This window comes from Chinchilla lanigera, unplaced genomic scaffold, assembly GCF_000276665.1.
Source record: "Chinchilla lanigera isolate Chin_1 unplaced genomic scaffold, ChiLan1.0 scaffold00022, whole genome shotgun sequence".
Lineage (NCBI taxonomy): Eukaryota > Metazoa > Chordata > Mammalia > Rodentia > Chinchillidae > Chinchilla > Chinchilla lanigera.
In genome coordinates, this window is record NW_004955423.1 from 9,653,891 (window position 1) to 9,680,929 (window position 27,039).

The following is a 27,039-nucleotide window of genomic DNA, read 5'->3' on the forward strand; positions in this document are numbered from 1 at the left end:
AGCATTATCAGCATACCTTGCTGAGGATTATTTCTGGAGCCAAATACTCTGGCGTGCCACATAATGTCCAAGTTCTGCCTTTAACTCTTTTGGCAAATCCAAAGTCAGTGACCTATTCAAACAAAGAAACAAAGAAACAAAAAACAGACTTGTGAAACTTTATCACTTCACCATCAGTGTGTTTAATGTAATTAAACTAAAAGTTAAAAACTCAAGGTAAAAATTGAAACCATGAAAAATGGGGGAAAAGTAAGTCAATATAATTGAGACTTACGCATGAAGACAACTATTTAGTGAATGAAAGTTAAAACAACCCATGTTGGAAAGCCTTATTCCCTCTCAAAACAAATGAATAGCAGCAAAACACTTTTCAGTTCTTTTTCATAAAAATCCCAAGGAATAAAAGTGAAAGTGAAACACAAAAAGAAATGGTTTTAATAATAATGCAACAATATAATAAATATTCCTTAAGTCCAATGTGTTCTTTACCATTAAGTGCACTGTCAAAGCATGAAACCATTACCGGGAGGATCTACTGATAACTGTGCAAAGGGCTGCTGCTCCATTTCTAGGTAAAATGGATTGGCACTTCTACTGTACTACAACTACCGTACTGTAAACGTAAAGAGCGTGGACTCAGATCAGACTGTCTAGGTTTAAATCCTGACTCTACTGTTTAATGGTTGTATAACCTTCTTTTGCCTTATTTTGTTTGCCCTAAAATGAGAATAACAACACAATTTACACTTCACAGGGTTAAGACAGATAATACAGGTGGATCATCTCTTATCCACAATGCTTGGGACCGAGTACTTCAGATTTTGGGTTTCTGTAGATTTTAGAATATTTGTATATACTTAATGAGATCTTGGCATAGAAGCCAAGACTAAAACACAAAATTCATTTATATTTCATACACACCCTATAGTCATGACTTGAAGGTAATTTTATACATTTTTTCCTGCATTTTGACTACACCTATCAGATATAGCCACATGTAGAATTTTAAACTTCTGGGGGTCATGTTGAGGTTAAATAGCAAAACTTCTTGCTTAGTACTTTCCTGAATACAGCACAGAAATTGTGTTCAAGTCATACCTGGATGTAACCTTGATGGTCAATTAGGAGATTTTCAGGTTTTAGATCTCTATAGATGAGGTCTAGCGAGTGGAGGTACTCAAACGTCAGCACTATCTGAGCTGCATAGAACCGCGCGTGGGGTTCACTGCAAAGAAACAAAGTACTGATTTTCAGGTACCATGGATAATAAATACTAATGAGTATGTTATATATAAAAATTAACATGTGGTAAGGTATGCTGGGAAAGAGAAGCACTTTTTAAGGGTATGTAAAGAATTTGGTTAATTTCCAAATATTCTGTAAATTATCTTCAAATAATGCTTTGATACATTTAGGGGACATGTTTTCTCTATGTACCTGGATGCACTCCACATCTGATATTTAATTTACATTGAAGAAACATATAACCTTATGTAGGCATTTAGCAAACAGTTGTAATTCAAATACTCTGGGAGGCTGGTAGGAGGATTGTTAGTTTGAGCTCAGCTTGGGCAATTTAGCAACTCAGCAAGATCCTGTCTCAAAATGTTTTAAAAGGGGGTTGACTTGGGGGGTATGCTTCTTAGTGTAAAGGCCCTGGTTTAATCACAAGTACAGTATGAACCAAAAAAAAGCAAAGAAACAAGCAAGCAAATAAACAAATCATAATCTTAAAAGTCATTTTATCGTAAATTATTACTGCCCCCATTAGAAGATAATAATCTTTAGAATTATGTCTGACCCTGAGAATGACTGAAAATCCAAGTGCCAAACGGAATGTACCATTGCTATCATTAATAGGCTCTCTCTACATTTTTCACAGATGTCAAGTCTCTAAAGAATGTCACTACTTAGAAGCTTTTTAACTGCAATAAGCTGAAGGTTAATGTTAGCATAGGACATGGGAAACTTAGTGACAAGCAAAAGGAGCAGTGTACATATTTTATTACAAAAATGATGCATGCTTTTATAGAAAAAATGTAAAATATTGGTGCAAAATAAGGAATACTCATAATTCCTTCCAGAAACCATATATGCAATCTTGGCATGGGAATTTCCAAATCTTCTACTATACATGTTTATACAGACACATTGGCATATGTAGAATTTGTAGGTCTGTGTAAACATGCACAGTCCTTGTATGCATAGATTACTGCTAAGGATCATTGTAATTTTGACAGCAGCATAATTTTCATGCCACAATCTAAGTATGACTCTCAAAGGATATACTGATTTTGTAATTTAAATTTATAATCAATTTTCTAGTATGTTTCACTGAACTCGGATAATCTGCTTGATAAGTTTGCAATGATTTTTAGATTTGTATCTTTAATGAACAACTTAACTATTAATAGGAATTTCCTCAAGATAAGCGACATGAATTTGATTTGGTAGTACCAGAAATAGAATTTTAAAAAATATAATGATATGTATGCTATTTCTTTTGCTTGTCAGTAGATTTCTCATATCCTATCCTGCTTCACATCAGGTCTTCAGAAAATATTTGTAGAATGTTTAAAAATAATATTTTAAAATAATATTTTAATATAATATACCATCTTCAGTACCTTTTGAGGTCATACTCATGTTTAACTGAAATTTATATACAGAGTAAATGAAGCTCACATTACTCTTGGTTTTAGCTTCATTCTACTATAGATTATTAATTGACAATAGTAATCTATGAACTATCACACAGCTATTTTAATATCTTAGTAGTAATAACATCTTATCTTATTAGATCTTACTAATAACATAACAATAAGGTACAAACTCTTCTTATATTAGGTGTGTATTTTGAATTGTGAACCTAGGAAAAACTTGGAGAGTGAAATTTGTGAAAAGCACCATTTTTATAATCATATCACCATAATGCTACTATTATTATTTTTACATATATTTCTTTCTCATCTTCAGCCTCCTGTACTTATTTTAAATATTATTAATAAATGTCATTATTATAATGTTAAATACTGTATTATTATATTTCAACTATTACTTGTTGAATAATAGTATTTTAAATGTAAGGTTTTCATTTTCAAGAAACTTCAAATAAATCTCACAATATCTACTAATGTTAAAATACTTAAATTAGTTTCATATTGCTTCTTTTAATTTTAAAACTCATGCATGACATGGTCTTTTATTAATGTTTTTTTTTACCCAGTGCCTCATATTGCTAAAATACTGGTTACTTAAATGAAAGGAAATTTTGGCACTGGTATTAACTTAAAAATCTGGTTTAAAAAAAGCCACACGTACAAAGACTTGAGGAAGGGAGAAAACTTGAGGGAGAAAGTTCAGTTACCTGAACCTTCCAATTCTTCTCAGATGTGAAAACATTTCACCACCGGGAACATACTCCATAACCATGTATAAATTAGAATTATCCTATCAACAAACAAAAGGAAATAACGCAAAATTATAAAATCTGGTTTAAGAATAGTCTAAGATTATACCATATTCAAGCAGAACAGGACAAAATCAAAATCTGACAGATTAATAAAATTGAGGAAAAAAAGAGAACAAATGGAAAATGCTCTAGCTTTTCTATGCTGAGTTCTTCACCATCCCTCCGGTATTCTTGCCATATATTAGTCATATATTAGTGCCATATACTAGCCTGGCACTTTGCTCTTCCGTTTCAAAGGGAACATTTAACTCTTGAATAATTAGACATTATGGCAATGATATAGTGCCATAGTGTATGCAAGGGAAAAACAAAGTTAAAAACTAGTTTGAAAAGAGTTCGTAAGAATATTTTATGTCTAAGAGGTTAATTAATGATTTTAATATCTTGGATGCATAGGTCTTCATTTGGGGTGAAAAAGGTTAAAGTGTTTTATACGATTCAACTGTGCAGAGAGATGCCAAGTATTATTCCAAAGAGTTGAAAAGGTGCCAATTTAAAGAATAAACCTTTTGTACTTTATCAGACACTTGAACAGTAGAGCAAAGAATGTTTTGCCTTGTGTATAAAAGAGTAGAATATAAATTAGTAAGTAAAATAAAGTGATGAGGTCATGGTAAAAAGTGTTTAAGAGAAGTAGAGTTGTCTCTATCATATGCATTTGCATGAGTACAAGAATTATGTAATAACATACTGCCATGTTTCTGGATCACTAATGTAATTGACTTTTAATACCTTCTTATGCAAAATCACACATCATGTTGAACATTGGTTCCACAGAGAACTAAAACCTTTTCCAATGCTACATAAGCTTATAAGCACAACAGAATTAGATTACATAAAAATCTAAAGATGGCTCTATTTATTTATTCATACTCTCCAGCTTATCATCTGACTTAGAATTCTATTACAGAATTATATTTTAAAATGTATATCTGCTTGAAAATAACTTACTTAGATATTACCAAAATTTACCTTAAAAGAATATTCCAGTCGAACAAGGAAAGGGAAATTCACTGCCTGTAATATCCTTTTCTCATTCAGAGTATGCTCTATTTGCTTCAACTTGACAACCTGTAATAAAACGAATGAATTTTAGTGAATTTAAGCAAAATTTCAAAGTTACAATCATTTTAGAAGAAAATTTTTGCCATATAATAAACGTGAAGAAGCAAAATTGTGAGATGCAGATAAGGAACACAATAATTGTCAAGTAGGCTTATAAGACTTGAAAAAACCTACAAGAGGATTTTAAGGTTAGTCTTGTGAGGGTCAACTATTGAGTTAATAGGCAAGAGCTAAGTGGAAACAAAAATATAGACCCATAAAAATTACTGAAAAAATTAATATGTGAAAATTCTTGGCACTTACTGACTTATAGTCAGATCACTATAACACTTTCATAAGTAGGTACTGATTATATATACTTCCTAAAATCAGTAAGAAAATAGGTATTAAGCAAACAACCAAAACTGAAAAACAGTGGGTAAAAATGAATAATCTCTTCATCGCATAATAGGTAAATAAATAAATACATAAATAAATACAGGTACAAAATCTAAAAATTTAATTTAAACAGCCTCAGATGATGACACACAAAGTACTGGCAAAAAATTATTATGTCTTTATAGCAAATAAGTCAGTTAGGATTAATAAAGCTTCCTCTGCATTGTCTACTGAACAGAATGGGGAAAGCAATTTATTTTGATTACATTAAGATTGTGACTCTATTCCACAAGCAATAATTCTACACTGAATTTAAGGAAAAGTGGCAAAAGAAAAATGACAACTGTGTGTGTATGTGCAAATCAAATTGTGAAAGGTCGGCATTCTTTCTTACTAGAATCTTATCACTGTGGATGTGGTTACAGAAACAAACCATCTAAACATGAAAAAGAAGCATAACTAAAGATACCAGCCAATTAATGGTATACTATGTAAAATAAAGACTATAGAAGTAATACTGAGCAAAGAATCATGCACCAGGAGTCAGAAGATCTGTGTTCTAGCCTACACTTTCTATTCAATCAGCTTGGTAACATTTTGGAGATCTTAGTGGTTTGGAAGTCAGTTTTTAAAATCTGTAACATGAAGTAGCTGGGTCATTATCATCCATATTTTAACTAGTTACAAAACTAATTAGTCATATTTTCACAATATCATATATAACATCAGTTGGAAAATTATTCTTGCTTTGCATTTACTTTTGTATATTAGAATACACCAGGTTTTTAATTAGGCATAAACAATATGTTGGCTTGTGAAATAAATAATGAAAACTAAAAGAGCGAGGCTGTCTGCATTACAGTCTTAAGCCAACTGTGTATGTGAGGGATATAATACAATTAAAAATAGAAATAAATTCAAAGTATATAAACTCCCAAAGCATACGTACTTAGCTCGTTTTTAAATTAAATAGTTAAAAATTAAACATTTAATTTGAACTTACTTTTAAATATGCACATCTAATACATCCCTTGGGATGTAGTCCATATTTTAAGTTCAAAATTCATAAAAATTTGAATTTACTTCCTAAACATTTCTGTTAAATACACAGACTTAAAGCATTGAAGAGTGATTTGTTACCAGTTGATTTTTTTAAGGACAAACATGTGAGCTATTATTAAAGAAAACAGGCCACATGTCATTCTTTCCCTCTAAAATGGACATTACATACTCCCAGGAGTCAAGTTTGAAAACAGAGTAGTACAGGATTGAGAACATGTGGGGAATGGTATGAGAAAGAGATCGCAAAGGAAACTGGAGGAAAACTAGAACTACTGGAAACAGGCTGTATTCTGAGTAGGCTGAGATCTAACTTCATTTAATAAACATGATGAAGCTTTTTTGATGGATAAGGGAAATGGTATAATATAGTTCAAAATTTTGGTGGCAGGGAGGTGGATAAATTAATAGAAATAAAAATAATAGAGATAAAAAGTCTGAGGTTTTGGAAATCATGATGCTAATGTAAAAGATCAGCTGAAGTTAATCAGGGATCAAACTATGTGGTGGTAGAAAGGCTCTTAGTGATTATAAATACATTTTAAAGAAAAAATAAGGAGTAGAGGCATAGAAATCTGTCAGTCAAATTCTTGGTTCTAGCTGTCTGACTTCTGAAAAATTACGTATAGAAGTTAGCAGCTTAAAAAGGAGATTAATGACCCACAAAGTTGTAAAGATTCACTGCATATATATCATATATAATATAGCACATATATCATATATAATATAGCACATATAGCACACTATATATCATATGATACATTATACATGTTTATTTTATAAAAAAAAATATATATATATATCCTAGCAATGCTTCACACACAGCATGGAGAGAAGAAATGTGATTTTTTTTCCGTTTCTGCATTGATTTTACCCTTTAATCCATTATTCATTCTAAGATGGAAGAAGCCAAGCTGATTCAATTGAAAGATTTGTGTAATTTTATTAATAGAAAATGGAGTTACTATGTAGTATTATTTTATTACTTATCTTTCCCAAGTTAAATAAACTAGAAAAAATTTAGGAGACAGTCTTTCATCCTAATTATACATAAAGCCAGGGCACTGCAGTAATAGAACTTATATAAAATGGCAGTTACTCTTCTGTGAAACACTTGTTTGCCATGATTTATCCATGAGGTAACTGGCTCAGTAATTTACTTAACAAGTCACTGCTTTGCCAAAATTTTTTTTAAAAAGGAATTAAAACCTTATTCACTAAATACGTTAAGACATAAGATGATATATTTTGTTATCTTGTCAATATCTAGTGAGTAATGCACATTTTACAAATTCCTTGAGAAAGAACATAAAATGCTAGGACCTACCCAGGAAAAACAGTTTGATGACAGGTTTAATAAAAGCAATAAATCTGAAGCATTTTCCTGTTGTGCTACCAACATAGCATGCAAACGTGCCTCATTTAGAAAATGAGGGCAGGACCTAACTGACCTCTAAAAGTACCAGGCCCAGGCTGCACAGGTGAGGAGTACAGAGTTTAAGAAAGGGTTGAGGCTGTTAGATAAGGGAGAAGGGACAGAATAAGCAGAAGGAAAGATGAGCTAGTCTAGACATTAGCAGTCTCTGAAGGACAGAGGAAAAAAACAGAACAAAACAGAAGAGACAAAAAATGGAAAACCTAGAGAGGCAAGCACATAGTCCAAAGAAGAGATTCCAGAAGTCAGGACAAGACAGTTTCAAGGGAGTGAGCAGAACAGTAATAGGCTGTAAACAAGGTCACATAAGACAAATAAAAGGACTGGACTTGAGGATTGGTCTTTGGATTGATGACCCCAGCTAGAGCCTCTTCAGTGGGGCAGCTAAAGACGGGATAAATAAGCATGCTGCTGCACCATTGCGGATTAAAGAATTAATAGGAAGTGAGTTAGTGGAGAGAGTGATAAAATTATTAATTTGAGAAGCATGATTAGAGAAGATTTGTGAATGAGGTTCAATGGATAATTAAAAGCCATTTTAGAAAGACTTAAGCCATTATGACAGGGCATGTTAAAATTAGTTCACTTTTAATGAAAATGAAGGTTGGACTGAAACCTCTGACTAGCTGGATGCTATTCTCTCCGTGTGACGGCACCAGCCACAGTCAAATGGTTATTTAACTCTTGTGGCTCATCCTAGACGAGATGTAGTGTAAGTGTAAAGCACACATCAGGTCTTGAAGAGTTAGCATAAAAGTGTAAAATATCTCAATAATTTTATATTAACGGTGTTAAGGACTGGGCTATTAAATAAAGCATATTATGAAAATTAATTTCTACTTTTATGTTTACTTTTTAAAATGCGGCTATTAGAAAATCTAAAACGACACACATGGTTTCCATTCTATTTCCATTTGACAGTGTTAATCTAGTCTCTATCTGTAATCCTGACTGTTGGGTCTGCTAGTGTTTCGTCTCATTGTCCTGCTGATATCTGAGAGCTGGAAAGTCCCTCTTAGGAACAAAAGAATCTAAGATATTTTATCAATATTCATTATTCTTTTTCTTGCCCTTAGTGGTGATTACCAGGAAAACAGGAAGTTAAAATGTAAAGCGTGAAAACTTCAGGTATCTTGATTCATTAGATATTAATAAGTGATAATTAAAAATTGTTTACTAAAATGTTTCCCAAGATATTCCTGCTTTGAATGGTATCTTAAATTTACTAAACCAAACAATATTAAATAAGAGAGCTTCTAATATGAGTAAAAATAAATCATAAGACAAAATTGCCAAATTTCAGTTATGTCAACGTAGGATTAAGTAACCAGTTCCAATAGTTTTCTAAAAGGCAGAATGTAGTAGCCATGCTTGTTCTTTACATATTGAATTCAGTAATTTGCTAGTAAACATACATATAAGCATTACTGAAGTAAAGCATCCCCATGTACTAAAACTATTAACTATGCATCATATAGTCACAATAAATGAGAATAAAAAGGAACACAATGATAAAATTATTTATGGGTGCCAATGGTAGCTTTTCATACTGCATGTATTTAAAAGACTAGCTGATAATACTGAAATTTACCCTGTAGGTAAATAATGGAAAACACTTACCTTCTGCTTATCTAAGATCTTCATGGCATAATACTGTTCAGTGGCTTTGTGTTTCACCAACATGACTCTTCCAAATGAACCTGTTCCAAGGGTTTTTTTCCTTTCAAAATCCTCGAGCCCAGCATTATTCTACACATGCATGAAAAATTTTTAAAAATTTAAATGAGAAATTTTCATAAGACTGTAATTATACTCTTTAGTAATACACCATGAGAATAGGAAGTTTAAGTAGCTATCCTTTTAGAAATAATACAAAAGGAATATTCATTCCAAATATTCAAATTATTGGCTCTACTTTCCCCTTTGAATAAGAGAGGCTCTAATAAGAGAAAAGGGAATTATATTGCAAAATGGTGCTTAACAGTCATGGCAGGAAACAAAAGCCACAGGTGAATGTGTAAAGGTCAGATTCAAGTATGGATTTTCTATTACTGAATCTAGCAAATCATGTCGCTATTTTAATAATTACAAACTGCCCAGAAGTATACTAAGTCATGGAAGCTGCAGCCTTGTATATAATCAGACTGAGTAGATAAGCTGAAAGATCAGTCTTTCCATTGGAATTACCTTTGCAGGAAGCATTCTTACTTCCTCTGTATCTTTATAGGACTTTATAGAACTAGATAATAGCAACATGAAGGAAAGTCTACTGATACTGTAGTAACCTAGCATTACCTAAAATAGTAACAATAAGGAAAGAAGAGTTTCTCATCCCACGAAGAACCAAAAGCTAGTCTCACAATAATCAGACTCTTTTTTTCTCCTTGAATAGATGTTTTGTTACAAGCCAACATCTTTGGCTTTGACAACAGCATACAAAGAATTGGAGGCATCAATCTATTGAATTTGTTGCTTCCACAACAAAATGAAAATTACTAGGAACAAATTATGCACTAAATAGCAGCATGCAGTGGTTGCTGACCTATTTGTTTAATAGTTTTCTTTATAAAGATATTCATGAAAATGTCAGAAAAATACTTCTAAATCTCAGTTTACAGTGTTTAGGTTGAGAAAAATGTGATGTAATATGATTACGTATATGCAGTAAATCTGGATACTTGTTGAAATTCACTGCTTCTGAATTTAATCTCTACTGTAAATGAAACATTGTCTTTTATGATACATCATAGAGTTTCTTGTTGGATCATTACAGAGGGGAAGCCACCTTACATTTTACTTATAAAATTTGTTCTAATCTCACACTTAACAAGAGTATCATTGTGGAAATGGCCTCATAATTCTGATTAAATGAATCTTACAGATTTATATTTAATTTTTGGTTTATCAACGTAAATGGATTGAAATGTTTAATACTGTCCCCAACAAATAATGGAAAAAAAAACACCATTAGTATACAACAGAGCATCTCTTTATGCTAGTCATTGCTTTTCTTTCTACAATAAAAATATACCATCTTCCTTATTTCTTCTCTTGCATGTATGTTTCACATTACACAGTGTCTAATATTCTGTAATTACAATGTCTAACTTTTAGGTATGCTGTCAAAGACATAATTCAAAATTAATATTAGAAAATATCAAGAGTTTATAGCAACTTGGAATTAGCATAACCACTTACATTTAGGCATTATATGAAAAATTTATTCCTTCTCCAATTTAGGTATATATAAAATTATTAATACATTAAAACATATCATGATAATTCCCATTTTAAGCTTATATATATATAAAGGCATTTGAAAATTTTTGAAGCAGTAAATTACTTAGGCTAGAGTCATGATTTTACCTAACAAAAATTTTAGCTTGTAGAAAAATGCAACTATTCCTTACCGGGGGAGGATTCTCCCACTTTTTCAGAAAGTCTTCTTTGGCCTTGGCTAGAAATTCTTTCACTGAAAATATACATAAAAAAGATTTTGCCTTATAAGAATATTTATACTATATATGACTATTTAAATATTTATATTACATATATACACACTATATGTAAAATTTTTCACTTAAAAATGACTATCATCTACCATTCTGAAATATTGTCCGTTCACTGTGATACAAGTTATTTAGTATCTCTAAACAAGGAGCAAACACTCCATTTTGAAGAATCTCTAATATTGCTCTATATGAAGATCACAGATAATTTCAAATTTAACAACAACAGTATTGTTCCTGAAAACACATCTGAAAGTAATGTAAAAGAAATAAATCTAGGACAAAATAGTGACTGTAAATAAATAAGCCAGCAGTACTACTAATAGACCATCAAAGGCAGAAGCTAAGAACATATGGAGAAAATGAAATGACTTATGGAGGAGCAAAAACTAGTAGGATTTGATAAGGAATTGTTTTCAGGTACAAGGATTGATGTTATTAGATCTGAGTTCTCTCTACCACAAATGGAGAGAAAAGGGGAGAATCCACAGACTGACAAACACATAAAGGGACACAAAGGCGAAAAACAAATCAGCTGAGAACAACAACCAAAAATCTAAATAGCTTTAAAATTTCATTCTAAGTTTGCAGTAAAAACTAAGTATCTGAATCTCATTTAAAAATTTACACTAATGTAAAGCAACTGAAAATAAATGCTTATGTATTTAATAGGCACATGCTTTATAGACAATTAGCAACCACATACTTTATAGGTTTGAAATTTTAAATTTGTTAATTAAATGATGAATCATTTAAAAGCAGTCCCCTTTACACTGTCTTCCCACCAATTTATGAACAATGGTCTCTAGCTACAAAACAACTTCAGATATTTAAAATAACTAACAGAAAAAAAACTAAACAGATAAAACAGCATTAGCAAGATGTATTTTTTTAGTTAGGAATGAAAATAAAACTTGATTACACCAAGAAGTAATTATTTTAGTTTCTTTTTATTTAGAAATTCTCCAATATTTCTCTATCTGAGTCTATCAGTTAAGAAGAAAAGGTTAGGTGTGGTGGCGCAAGCCTGTAATCCCAGCACTCGGGAGGCCGAGGCAGGAGATAGTTGCAAGTTTGAGACCAACATGGGCTACCAAGTGAGCTCAAGGCCTGCCTGAACTGCATAGTGAGATCCTGTCTCAAAAAGACAAAAAAAAAAAAAATTAAGAAGAAAAGAAAAAAAACAGGGCTCGAATAGTGTAGAAATTCTAAGAAGGTGGAGAAGACAAAGTGAAATTGGAGTGGCACATCAGAAATATTTTCAGAAATAATAAGTGGCAATCATGATGATAAAAGGTGGATGTATAAGTGGAAGTGAGGACTCACAGATTGTTTTAAGATCCCTAATCATGCAGTAGTAGTAAAGCATTTTAAGAAGCACATTGTTATTATTTCTCTCATTATCCTCAATGTAATAACTTTGAAAAAACACTGCAACTAACCACAAGGGCTATGGGCAGTCTAAACTTCAAAACATTAATAAACTAAAATTCAAAAAAAAAAAAAAAACACCTAAAGCAATCCAAACAAAAGAAAGAGACATCAAAAGTAGACATTAGATTTTATGTAACACTACAGTATGTATTTCTGAAGACATTATTTTAATACTTTCTATAAAATATCATTAGTATTTTACTATAATCATTTGTATTTTACTATAAATACTAGCAAAATTCCTTAGTTTAGTAGAAAACTTTCTACATTTGAAGCATTTTCTCATTTTATGAAAATCTTATGCTCCAAGACAGTATATCAAATAATGGCACCTAATTATCCAAATATGATCTAGTTATTCCTAAAGGCTAGAAAATTCCTAGTCTTCTTAAATGTAGGATAATTTAAGCCATCTTACTTCTAAAAGTTAATGTACTAGTTACAACTGAAGAACAGTAGTTTTATAAGCAAAATTTTCTGACATATCTGCACATGGTCTTGACTTGGAAATGATGACTATAAAATATATTAAAAACATAATTTACCATAAAATGCAACAACAGGCTTTTAAAAAACTGTAGCTAGATCCTCAAAATAGGCTTCTAATGTCTTTTAAAAATTTTAGTTATCTTTTATACATAAGACTTGCATATCAAGTTGCAGTGTAAATTCTCTTAATGCTTACATGAGTATAGACCAGTTAGAGACAAGAAAGAGGATCAAAGAAAGAAAAAACAAAACCTGTTTCAGCTTCTCCTGTCACTTTATGCTAAGCGGATCTAGAGTTAAGAAAAAAGTCACTGATCAAAGGAAGGAATGGTGGTATTTGCCAAATATGGTGAACTGCGGAAGAAATTTATTTTTCCTGTCTGGTGATGAGCTATCGGAAAAATTCCTGGTGCTACTTAGTTTTATTCACTAATAGGGTATCGAACAACATTCTTTGAAATAGTCTCTGTATGCACCAATACTCTTGAGTTTAGAGCTGGGCACGGTGATCCAGGCCTGTAATCCTAATACTCTGAGAGGCTAAGGCAAGGGTATTGCAAGTTTGAGCTGAGGGTGCTGGGGATTTAGCTCAGAGGCACAGTGCCTGCCTGGCTTGCAAGCGCGATGTTGTGAGTTCAATTCCCAGTAATGGAAACAAAACAAAACAAAAAAAAAGTTTGAGCCCAAAAGCAAAAAATTTTAAAAGATGGTTGGGGATGTAGCTCAGTGGCAGGGCTCTGGGTTCTGGGTTGCATCCCCAGTACGAAAAAAAGGAGAGAAAAACAGACCGCTTAAATATTTTATGTAAATATTATTAAAACATGTCATTAATAAAAAATAAATAGCAAATTTGTGAATTATTTCAATATATAAAGGGATTTCCCTTTAGAGTAAGGATGAGTATTAAGGGTAAGGTCATTAAATAATTCTAAAACATGCTTCTGCCATGGAAAAATGCCACACAAGCATGAAATCTTTAGTATATATGTGCACTATTTAGATACAAAGATAAACATAATGAACTCTGTGAAAATGTTAAGAAAATATGCAACTTAGAAAATATTACACAATATATTAGGTTATGAATAATCCTAAAACTATAGATTATCCAAAACTATATTAATTTATTTTGAATTTTACTAGTTTTTTTTTTTTTTTTTTTTTTTTTTTTTTTTTTTTTTTTTTTTTTTTTGTTTTTGTTTTTGTTTTTGTTTTTCTCCGGTACCGGGAACCGAACTCACGACCTTGCGCTTGCCAGGCAGGCGCTTTTGCCACTGAGCTAAATCCCCAGCCCCGAATTTTACTAGTTTTAGACAGTGGTAGATTTAACTTCTACATGTTTTACTCTATTTAAAAAATTTCTAACCAGTGAGATGAGACATTAGCAGCTGATTAATAAAACAAGAGATGGGAGAGACAGATTCAAACACTGTACCACAATCAATCAAGAGTTCTTTATAAACCATATACTTTGAAGTTCTCAATTTTTTAGTTGTCTTATGTTCTAATACATAAGCTTTATCTATCTTTAACCATTCAATCCACCAAAAGCATGCAGCAGCCACATTTTTGGAGTTTGGCACATAGTTAGAATATTGGCTCTAATACATCTTAGTTTTGTGATCATGGGTCCCTATCCACAGAGCACTTAACAGGATAATAAAATGCTTCAAGAAAGAGTTTTTGCATTTTATCTTGTAGTGTTTAGTAAGGGGCAAACTAGGCACTCAAAAAATGATCAAAACACATCCCAAATCAATAGAATATACATTTACAATTGTATTTATTGTCCAGTTTGTATCATTTTAAAAAGTACCATGATGCATTGTAGACAAAATAAGCATACCAAAGGAATCCAAAAATTCACCGAGTTTGTTTGCAGGAACATTCACCCATATTCATGAGATGAAAGAATAAAATACAGGACACATTTTTTTCTGCATCTCTATAATTACATACAAAACACAATTCTTATCTCTCCCTGTCCGCTATTTTTTTGTTATTTATACACAAGTCTCCAGGCTCTTTGGAATGTGCTAAATTTCACCTCTCTCTTTGCACTTCTTTTATAATAAAGGCATAACTCTATTTTAATTTTTATTCAATGCATGCCAGATAAATAGGAAACAAATAGAAAATAAAACAAAAAACTCCTAGAGGCAAATCCTCAACTACAGTATTAGCTATAATATTCAAAATATACAACAGTACACATATACATGTACTAAAATGTATATATACTCGGTTTTTTTTTTTGGTTTTTTTTTTGTTTTTTTTTTTCAAAAACCACTCATTAGCTTGGGTAATCTAACTTAAGTGGTATGCATTAATCTGTCTTTTGTTACCTGATACAACAACTCCTTGTGCTTCACAGTACTATATTTATTGTTTACAAAATATCACACAAAAAGTGCAATACCTTTATGAGCATATAAACCTCAACATAAAATTAGAGTATTTCCTTCATCAAAAACATTTCATTAAATCAATATACTTAATAAAAACATAACTCTTTGAAGATAACAAAAACTTGCAAGCAACCAAATAAGAAATTACAAAGGTAACATTTGTTTTATTAAAAAGTAGTTGCCTACCAGATATTTCTGAAGAGGAGGAAGCTTGTGCCCAAAAAAAATAAATTAAACAATGATTAAATTACACTTACATAAGCAAGAAGTCACCTATATACATTTTTCCAGAAACAAAATGTTAATGCAGAAATTCAATTATTTGATTACACATATTTAAACAGGACATTTAAAAATTAAATGATAAATAAATAAAACGAACAACTACTGCTCAATGTCAAAATTAATAACATGGTAATTTTCCTTAAAACAAAAACTTTCATTCCATATTACAATAGAAGTAATATTAAGCAAATAGTGAAATATATATCCCATAACTATTGTAAAACCATCTCTGGATATCTACTGTAGGAAAGACACTGAATTTTAAAAACTTGTTTCTATGCTTTTGAAAGACATTTATGTCTTCCAGGCATTCTGCATCCTTAGTGGTGGTGTAACACCAACAATTTTTCAACAATTATTGAGCATCCTTTCTTAGCGTCAGGTACTGATGGAAACTGTGAGTACTATAAAGAATAAATATAACTGTATAGTTAAAGAGATGAGAAGCTAATGGGAAGACAGCATAAAAATGTGACAAGTCTAAAGCAAAAACAATTCTCAGGTGCTATGAGGGTTTGCAAGAGGAAATTCTTGCGTAATGAGGTAAGGCACAATAGAGGACCTAGCAGTTGTGCTTAATCTTGAAGGATGGAGTTCCCTGAGAGGGCAGAGTTGCAAAAGAAGACAACCTAGAGTGAGACGATCTCGTATGAGAGGCATGGAGGAAGGGTATGGTTTAACTAGGAAATGGCACCTGAGTGGCTGCAGTGTAGGTTATGAGTGTACGACAATGGGAGGGGAAGTGCCAAAGTGCAGAGCGCAAGCAAGCGCCCTATCATAGGTACCCGTGTTCCACAGTGATGCTTTTCAATGTGTGGGAAGGAAGAGGAGTAAACGGTGTTACTTCACACATCGTAGACTCTGTTTATTTTGGGATACAGAAGACCAGATCACTTGTTAAGGGAGAGGCGAGCCATACCGAGTAAGAAAGTAATGATGGGGGTAGAGGCCCGAATATTTTCAACCTTGATGGTTAAGGTAAGGACTAAGGGAAAGGGCTATTCCCCTAAACTTGTCTATTAGGTAAAGAGCAAGTACTAAGTACTGTAAGCTACAAATGTATACATTTTATAATGGTACATCTTGTAATAAGAGATTTAAAACTTGTTACTAAACAGGTTATAATCCTCACACCCTCTATCCTCATCTCCATCTCTTTCCCATAAGGCTTATTTAGTGTATGTCAGAAAGTACAAAGCAGGATAGAAACTGAGGTAAATCATCTATGAAAATACCAAGTACCACTAACAAACAATAGAAGAGGACACTCTCTTCCAAAATGTCTGGAAAGTGTAAATCTAACAGAATATATTGATCTGTCTTCTGCCATCCCTGTTTTAATTCTTTTGAGCTCTGTATTTGGTATCCCTGAGAATACCTGACCCTTCTCTACATGTATACAATGTACTACAAATCTTTTCAGAGAGAAAACTCATTGAGAGACCAAGTACAAAATATTCTAACTGCCACAAAATACCTCATAAAAATACAATTTATATCAAAGTAAGGATTATTCTGTAAAAAGTGTTTTCCTACCAGATGCATCTGATGATTTGCGTGCTTGATCAAAAAGAATAAATTAAACAGATTAAACAACATATAAAAATACCCACAAAAATCTACCCATCCATATATGTCCATTAGTATATTACACATAGAAATAAAAATTAATTGAGCATACATACTAAATTTTTATATAAGGATAACAATATATTAGTCTGATTTTATTTTTTAACCAACCAAATCTCTACCAAAACCTTACTCTAAAAATATGCTAACAAATCACCCTATTCTAACAATTTAGTCTGAAGATAATGTATTCACTTTGCTGAAGGGGTGCTTCACTTGTCTCACCATAGTCAAACATGTTCATTCAAAGCAAATTTAGTATGACCTTAAAGATAATAGGGAATACAAAAGCAATTTTAACACTGCAATTGTATTAGTGGAGTTTGTTGGAAGGATCAGGACTACTTTTGATTTCTAAGATATTCCCCTTTGTACAAAGACTAATAAAGTAATTCATGAATGAGTGTTTAGCAATTTAATATGCAGTAAAAGCTTAATTTCCTGTTCTAATATCTATTTATTCTTCTTTTCTCTCCTTATGATTTATTATTAGTGGATTCTTTATTAAGCCTTGGTTACAAGTGAACAGTATAACTGATTCATTGGACTGAAAAAAATCCTCCTATTATAGTTTTTATTTAGATAAATATGAAAATCTTATGACACATTTAAAAACAAAGCCTAAAAAAATACATCAAGTTATTTGACTAGTATACTGACAGACGGATACACTATATATACACTATACACTATAAATCCACACAGTATATTCGTTCATAATCTATCGCATGTATGCCCTTCCTCTCCCAATTTGTTCTCTACCTGGGGATGGTGTGCATTTCCTAGGCCATCCAAGCCAAAGTCGAATAAAAGTGTTTCCTATAAGATTTTCTAACGAAAACTTAGACTATGCTTATAGTCATAAAAGTAATGATCCAGGCAATCTTTGAAATGCTCTCTGGAATATACTTTTTCCTTAATTGTTTACTGAGACTTTTTCTTGTAAGAATAATCTATTTACCACAATTATATGCTACAGATTGTCCAGAAAATTCTGAATTCAAAGAATTTGTTTTGTGGATGGATAGTATGGAGATAGGACTGGATCCTTAGGGGAAAAAGAATGCACGTTATCAACTTAATAATACATGGTTCAGTATACAACCGCATCAGCTTATAGACACACTACCCTCTCTGAAGTTCCACACCCTTAACAAAGTGTATTAATGTCAGACTTTCCAATTTTTGCTAATCTAATGGCATGAATATATATCTTCTTTTTAAAGACTAAATAGCTCTAAGAAAAATTTTATAATTTCTCCTTTAAAGACTTACTTATTGCTCTTTTACTAGATCTAATTTAGATTCTTTGTAGCTTTGGTTCATATCATAAAAGAGTTTCTAAAATTGCCTTTCCTGTTTGTTGCTGACGTACAGAACATAGCTGGTTTACTTATTGCTCTCATGTATCTGGCAATCCTGCCAGAGTTATCAATTCTAAAAATCACACTGATAGATTCTGAACTTTCTCTGTAGAAATCATACATTACCTATGAATACTGACAATTCTGTTCTCACCATCTCGTGCTTGCCTTCTGGTGTGCGTTGTGACAGTGCAATGATGAGGAGAAAGGATGACAGTGGACATCTCTTTCTTATTCCTAACTTTGGAGAACACGTTTCTAATTAAGTTTCTTTTCCCATACTTCACTTAAGAAACTATACTAAATTCATTAAATAATAAAATTAATATTTTCTCTTATTCAATTCTGTGAGAAATTTTGCACAAGATGGACATTTTTGCTCTTTTAATACTTCCTAGAAGTTCACTACAAAACTGTCTAATCCTAATTTTGTCAAGTTTTGAATAAGTTTTAAATATGATCGAATTATTTAAAAGGGTATAGTTCTAATCAGCTCTATCAAAAGTGCTTTCTATGAATCAATCTTTGGTTCTTATGTTCTTTAATTATGCATTTCACTGATCTTTATTAAAAGATAATTTCTTTCTTCTGACAATGAACTTTCTTCTGTGCTTTTCCAATGTATTTACTTGGATACTTATATTATGATCTCTTTTTTCCTAATTTAAGCATTTAAAAATTTATCTCTAAGTTTTCTATGGATATACCTCTATGTTTTAATACACAGTTGTAATACATAAATTTATGAGTTAACTCTTAATTGATGAGTTATTTGAATTTTGTATATCTTAAAATATATGCATTTGTGCTACTTTTTAAATTAGCCTTTTATTACTGATTGAATCTAATTGCCTTGTGGAAAGAGACAGAGACCTGTATATCAATTCTTTGCAATCTGTTGAATGTGGTCAGTTATATAATCAATTTTGTAAGCATTCTATATATTTTCGTGTATTCTCTATTTGGGTAAAAATTGTCTCTGATTTTGTAAATCATATTTTATAATTTATACTTTGAAATGGGTCAGTTACCTTTTAAAATTTATTTTAGGTAACATTTTTCTATTCTTTTTATATCATTAATTTAAAATAGTAGTCTGATCAGGCACAGTGGTGCATGCCTGTAGCCCCAGAACTCGGGAGACTGAGGCAGGAGAATTGCCCATGAGTTCAAGGCCAGTCTGGGATACATAGTGAGTTCAAGGCCACATTCCTCTCCTGGATTACATGGCAAGACCCTGTCTCAAAAAAAAACAGTAGTCTGCATGTGACAGTTCTACTATCTGACATTTTTATGAGGTTTTAATCCTATTGTGTGTGCATAGCATATGCAAATGCGTACAGTCCATGTCTATGTTGTTTTTGGGTTATGTATTTAAATTCCAGTAGGGCTTTATCTGAGAGAAACCTGAAGGGTTTTACTGAGGATATGAACCCATGTAGGCCTTTGTTTACACTTCTGCCTAGCATATAGTCACATTCCAACAGCCTGGAGCTGTGCCAAGGATGCATTTATTGGTGGTTCCTAGGTCACACACTTACGTGGATTAAAACCTGAACACTAATTGAGGAAGCAGCTGATTACAGACTCTCAGGAGCAGCCTCCCACATATGCACATACATCCCTCTCCTGCTTGGAGGAACCCAACCCAAGGAATACCAGCTATCTTTTGTTCTTTCCATGTCAGTGGGTTTTATTTTCTAATCTATGCTTTCACTGAATTATGATGCTTTCAGGATACTTGCTTTATATAAAAATTCTAAATTGCATGGATGAAGAACTTGACTTCTGTTTCTGTGAGGTCATTTAAAATTAAAATTGTAGCCTGGTGTCATGGCACAGGCCTGTAATTCCAGCTACTTGGGAGGCTCAGCCAGGAGGATCACAAGTTCAAGGCCAGCCTAGGCAAGTTAGTGAGACTCTGTCTCAAGACAAAACAAAACAAAAAAATTAAAGAGCTGAGACATAGCTGATTGGTGGAGTGCCTTTGGGCTCAATACCCAGTAGTGGAAAATAAAGGTATAAAAACAAAAACACCCAAACTTCATAAAGTAAAAGCCCTTTAGTCAACAAGGTATGAAAGTCTCTTCAGGGTAGTCAAATTGTGCTGACCCAGTCAGCGCTGCTTCTCTTTTACCACTTCTTTTACTGCACTCTGGGGATTTCTTTTAATTCTTTAATTCAGGAATTCATTCAAAGAGACGCTTGTTAGAGCTTATTCAGCATTTCAAGGTGCTGTTGTAAATTCATTACTTTTTTTTTTCCTAGAAGGGTTTCTAAATTATCTAGTCTCTGATTTTGTACTTTTTTTATGGGACAAGTTTCATGTTGGATTGTAAGGTACAAAGAGACCTAGATATTTATGGCATTATTATCCTGGAAATGAAAGGAAAAAAAAAACAACATACCAGGATATACTTAAGTGTTGCTATCTTTATTAATGTTGTTAAATGACAATGAGCTCTCTGATGTACAAAGTCAGGTGTTTTTGCTTTTTGTTTTTTTCAGCTTCTCTTGGGCTGGAGGTGTGGCTTTCAGCGTGGACTGAGCATGTGCAATGTTCTGCATTTAAGCTTCAGCATCAAAAAAATTTTTTCTCTAGGGTCATTTTTTTGATTATTTTGTTCAACTTATTATATGCATGGGAATGCTATAATGCTATTCATTCAATTTGTAGGATCTCCTACTTTCACCTAACATACTTTTAAACTTCAGAACATTAATCTTGTTGCTCATCTGTATTTTCTAGAATGGCGTATCATGGCAGTTCTTCACTTCATTCATTTACTTTCCTAAAATGATTATTTTCCTCTTTATTGCCTATACTGCAACTTTATATTCTGCAAATGCCAAGTTTATTATCTTATAATCTTTCTCTGTTGCATCATTGTTTCTTTTTCATTCCTGCCTGATCCTCAGCCAATTCCTTTAATCCTATTTTTTATTTTCCATGTTTCATTTTACAGATTTCATGTTTGCCTAATATTTTAAGGAATTAATCCAGATGCTATCTGCAACTTTTTATGTTTAGACCCTTCTGCACAAACATTTTCTCAACATAAATTCATTTTCTTCCTCTTGAAAGCTGTGATGTCCTCTAATGGGGAATAACTTCTGTAATAGTCTCCATGATGTTTTTTTTAATTCATTCATGAACAATGAGATGCTTTTCAAATCTTTATAAATGTTCCAAATTAAGGTCTTTAGACCCGCTTACTTCCTATTTAGGTGCTATTAGAATCAAGTTCTCAGACCTTTTAACTTTACGTATTTACATTATTAGTTAAATAATCTAGTGACTTTGGAATGGCAATGCAGTCAGGACTTTGGAGGTTTGGTGCTGGTAGTTCTTATCACATCAGCGTAGAGCCCTGCCATGTGTGGAAAAAGGAAGGCCACTTTTTCAATTTGGAGTATCTTAGTAAACTCTGGTAGCTCCAATAGGGATGTTTAAGAATGAAAGCAGTGAGTGGTGTTTGGTCTTTATCCATTTTCCACACAATTTTTCTTATGTATCATCCCTTTAAGCTAGCAAGGGTGAAACAATTACTGTTTCTTTCCATGAAAGCAAGCCACTCAGACTCATAAGACTTTAGAGTCTGCTCAGCCACCTGATCCTGTACATTCCTGGGCAAATACCCTTCCGACTGATGCACAATTTCCCCAATTTTGTGTTCTTATAATGCATTCAGTCAAGATCTAGAAAGGGGAATAAATTAAGTGCTGTGCTCAGGTCTGTAATGTTCCTGGCATTTATAGTCAATTAGTAAGTGTCTTTTTCAAACATTTCCGCTCAGTTACAGGAGGGGCAGCACTCTGACCTAGGATTCCCTTTTATTGCATACATAAAAATTTTACATATTTATGAGTTACCATATGATGTTTCTATACATAGGCACATTCTGTAATGTTCAACTAGTGTAAAAGAGTGTACCTACTCATTTCTTTCTTTGCATTAAGAACATTAATCCTTTCTTCTTTTAAAAAATTCAACATATTATCATTAAATATAGTCACACTGCTATGCAGTAAAACAGTAGCACCTATTTCTCCCCAAAACTGTAACTTATTACCTGGTGACTGACCTTCCTCCATCTTTACCCCCTCGCTACCCATCACCTAAGGTTTTGATATAGTGATGCTAGTTATGTTGGTAAGCACATAAAATATGCATCTGTCAGAAAACTAGGCTCCATTTTGTACAAGCAGCAGAGAAACCTATTCTACCCACAGTGAGAATAATTCAGCAGGTATCCAGAGAAAATAAGCCAGGTGATTTCAGAGAAAAACAGAATTTCAGGCAGTTTTACAAATCCCAATTTGGTCCTTCATAAAGATCAAATCTATGTTTTGCTTTGGAGCTTCATGAGATAACTGCATTTTGTAACACCTGTATCTTTTTGAAAGCCTATTCAAGCAGGTTGCTATTTCTTTTAATCAAAAGTGTCTTAAGACAGTTCAGCTGACTATTAGATGGGCTCGTCAGTATTTTACAAAACATGCTTGCTTAACAGGAACAAAAACTTCACAGAAAGGGTTATTAGTAACAAAAGAAAAATCTAGAATGGGAAAGAAAAGGCTCTTTTTACATTTATGGCCAATTTCTTGAATACTAGACAGATAAAAGTCTGATGGATACAATTTAGTTTCTTAATCATTTTTTATCATACTTTATGCTACAAAAATGATGCAGGAAGAATAAGCAAACAATATGATTACTGTTTTTTCTGAACCAAAAGATACAAGTGATATTTTTTCACTGGTAAGCTAAGAGAAATATTCAAACTTATAAAAAAGGAGTCATTGTTAGCCATTCATTTATTCTACAAGTATTTATGGACTCTTTACTATGTTTTGGATGTTGAGGTAACCACTATAAACACAGATAAACAAGATACTGTCCTTGAGTTGAATTCAAAATTTAGAGATTAGAAACTATGATGCAAATACATAATTTCACTATAATACACTAATGGTTATAATTTATGTTTGCCTTGAGAAATCACTTACTTCTACTAAATCAATAATGGAGGAATTGAAAAGCATAGTGGTTCTCAGAATTTTCATGATAAAGAATATAAATATGAAAACCTAGCAAGTAACTTAACTATATATAGTAAAGTATATGAAGAAGATGTAAATAAAGCTAGGAAGGTAGGTCATTAATCTTGTATGACATGAAGGAGTTTAACTTTCATTTTGATTGCAACAGGAAGTAAATGAAGGTTTTTATACTGGGCTAAGAAATAGGTATATTTGAAATTTAAAAACTACAATTTAAAAATGCAAATATATAAAATGACCTGGATTGATAGCAAACTGGAAGCTGGTAGAATAATGAGGGGGGTTATCATAACAGGATTTTAAAAGAGACATAGAATGCCTGAGCTAAAAGCATTCTCAGTGTCTATGAGACTGGAGAAAATAGAGTGATTTATGAGTCATTTCTGATGTAGAATCAATAGAACGCAATGACTAAGAGCATATCTAGGGGAAAGAAATAAGATTTCTGTTTTTACCTCTTCCACGGGCAGTCAGATCATAATAGAAATTAGAATCAATAAAAGAACAGGTTTGGGGATGGTAAAAGAAAATTCTCATTGAATTGATTGTTCAAATAGTGATTGAAGATGTAGGTATGGAATAGATCATTCCAGAAGAACACAGCAATAAAAGAAGGCCAAAGATAGATTCCCAGAAAACAAAACAAAACCAAACTAAAAAATTTGATTAGCAGGAATGAGTAAGAAATAGCTTTATGACTAGAAAAAAGTACCATATATACAGAAGTAACACATGCAGAATTATAGACTTAGATAAAAGATCAGACATTTGTTTATCTTTATAAATAAAACTATGGTTAACTTGTAACTTTCCACATTTTGAAATACCTTGGGCTTTTAATCACTTAGTGAGATGAGCTGAAATTGAACAATCTTGAAAAAAATCAATGTTTATTTATTACTACAATTTTTTGCAGTAGAAAAATGCAGTAAGGAAAGGCCAATATAATTGAGTACATAAATACTATCTCTAATCCATAGCTTTCTTGAAAGAAACATAAAGCAACAGAGAAACAGCAACAATTTCCTTCAGCTAAAACTAACACATCACATTGGAAAACCTCCAGAACACGATAGTGGTTACCTAAAGATGCTAGGTTGTAGGCTAAACTTTCAAAGAGAAAAGATCTCCTTATTCAAAGCAATGAAAGTGTGATAATCAGGTATGATCAGGTTTTGTATCCATAGGAAGCCTAAGGAATGTTAACATGTTGATTTTGTAATACTAGTAAAAATTTAAAACACTAGCTCAGAAAGATCTAGTTTGAGAATAAGAAGATAATAATCTAGTCTATTCCTAACATTTTGCATGCAAAAATATCCCTTTTTAAACTAATATCACCTTATAAACATATAACAGTGTTGAAGAGGTTTATATCATACTTAAGAGGTTAAAGAATATTTACTAGTGATGAGATGATCTCCAGTTATGGAAAAAAGATTCATTGATTTTGAATTTCATCATTATAAAAAGCCAACTCTCAGCAAAAATCCAACTCTCAGATTCAAGAATTCCAGTTCTAAATCTTTTAAATATAAATTATAGGACTGTTGTGTTACCTGAAAACCATGCAACGCTTTTCCTAAAAATGGTAACTGCATCAAAGTTTAGCTTAAAAATAGCCTCTTTTTTAATGAAGCAAAAAAGATGCTAATGAATTATGCTCTAAGCAAACATTTCTCACTCTAACAACAGGATATCTATTTTTAGCTGCAGGTCTGGCTTGAAGTGAACAGTTTTTGCCCTACAATAAGCTGCAGTATGTACTACAGTATATTTTCCCCCAAAAAAATTTTGCACATGTTTAAATAAATACATTTTGTCATGATAAAGAGGAAAGTCGTTAGCACAAATCTACTTATTCTAAATGATTTCTCCCGAATTGTTTCTTAAAAATATTAAGAAAGCTTCTAAACCCAAAATACATGTTCATGTCATCATTACTCCTCAAATTCTCAACGAATTATAATTAAAAGATACCAAGAAAAATGTTTCATAATCTCATTTTTAAGATTGTTATTTTTTCAAATACAGTGAAAAGCTAAAAAATCAGTATTAAGATGACAAAACTAATCAAAGGAAAGTTTAATTATCTTGAGGTCAGATACTAAAACAATCTCCTATTATTGTTAGCCTTCTTATTAATTTTTATAACACAATTGGTAACAACACTGTCTAATGAATACAATAAATCAAACCAAAAAGAAAATTAGTAGCTTATTATCAGCACTGACTCTTAATGGTGGTATTGTTTACAGTCCTTACTGGCTTTTAAAAGCGGTTTTGCCTAAGGACAGTTCTAAAAGCAAAAGCATCAACACAAAATCTAATTCACTGTATCTGTGGCTTTACAAATGCCTCTTTAAAAACATTTACCTCGTATAGTTAAGTATTTTTTAAAAATGTACAGCTGAAGAGTCTCAGAGAGCATACTCACCACTCATGATGAAAAGCAACCTTTCCAAAACATATTGCTCAAAACAACAATCCAAGAGCAAAGGGAGTTATGCTAATCTCTAGAGGTAGCAGAACCGATGGTGTAAACACATATACTGGAACATGCAGCACACAAAAAATGAAGAGAGCTTTCTTTTGTTTTAAAGAGAAAAGCCCCTAGAAGCAAAGCAAAACTCCCCAGCCCGAGCTATCACTAGCTAACATCAGATTAATGCCAAAGATGTATATAGCTAGATTTAATTTCTTTCAAGCTAGTTATCCTAGCCTCCTTCATATACCTCTAGAACAACTCAAAATGGCAGGGAGAAAATGTTCGAGCCAGCATGTATAAGATGTTCTCAATTATATCAGCATGAGTTGTTACCACGGCAACATTAGACCAGAATTATCGGTTCACTTGTAACCAAGGAATAGCTTTTCTAAAGCTCTAATCAACCCAAACAAATAAAATACCTTTTTATTTTAGAGCCACATGATTTTAAAATTACCACGTTCTTTAAATTTAAGCACAGATCTACCCTTTTTACATCTTTCAAACATATGAAAACATTGGTGTTTTCTTCAAATACTCACACAGTCCCATGTTGAATCTGGCAAGGAACAAACGGCAGAATGAATGCACCTAAACGTCTTTCAATTACACCAGCTCTTACTGCTAGCTGTGGACCTCACTGATATTAAAATGCTGTGTGCTGTTTCTAGTGACTATTGGCGATGAATCTTATTGCCCAGATCGCTGATAGCTTTCATTTTTCATGAGCCAGAACGCTAAACTGCAGCACGAATGTTAACCGTTTAAACATTCTGTTGAGGAAAATACAGTATAAAATGTAATATATGTATACCTGCATTTATAAAGGAGAACCATGGACTAACTTATTTATAAACTGCCATTAAATTCAACATAACAAAGAGTATCAGATGCCACAATGTGGTATTTAAAAGAAGACAGCACATTAAAAAGTTACTGGTAATTATTATTGAAAATGTA

General features: G+C 32.3%; 1 protein-coding gene across 1 annotated transcript in view; it reads right to left on the reverse strand.

Moving 5' to 3' along the window:
• Prkacb (protein kinase, cAMP-dependent, catalytic, beta) overlaps positions 1-27,039 on the reverse strand; it is a gene marked incomplete at its 5' end in the record, with an annotated part of 117,513 nt that overhangs the window by 23,583 nt on the left and 66,891 nt on the right. The window contains 6 exon segments of the mRNA XM_005385166.2: positions 17-112; positions 1,099-1,225; positions 3,368-3,450; positions 4,445-4,543; positions 9,030-9,158; positions 10,820-10,881. Coding sequence (XP_005385223.1) covers positions 17-112; positions 1,099-1,225; positions 3,368-3,450; positions 4,445-4,543; positions 9,030-9,158; positions 10,820-10,881 — 596 coding nt within the window.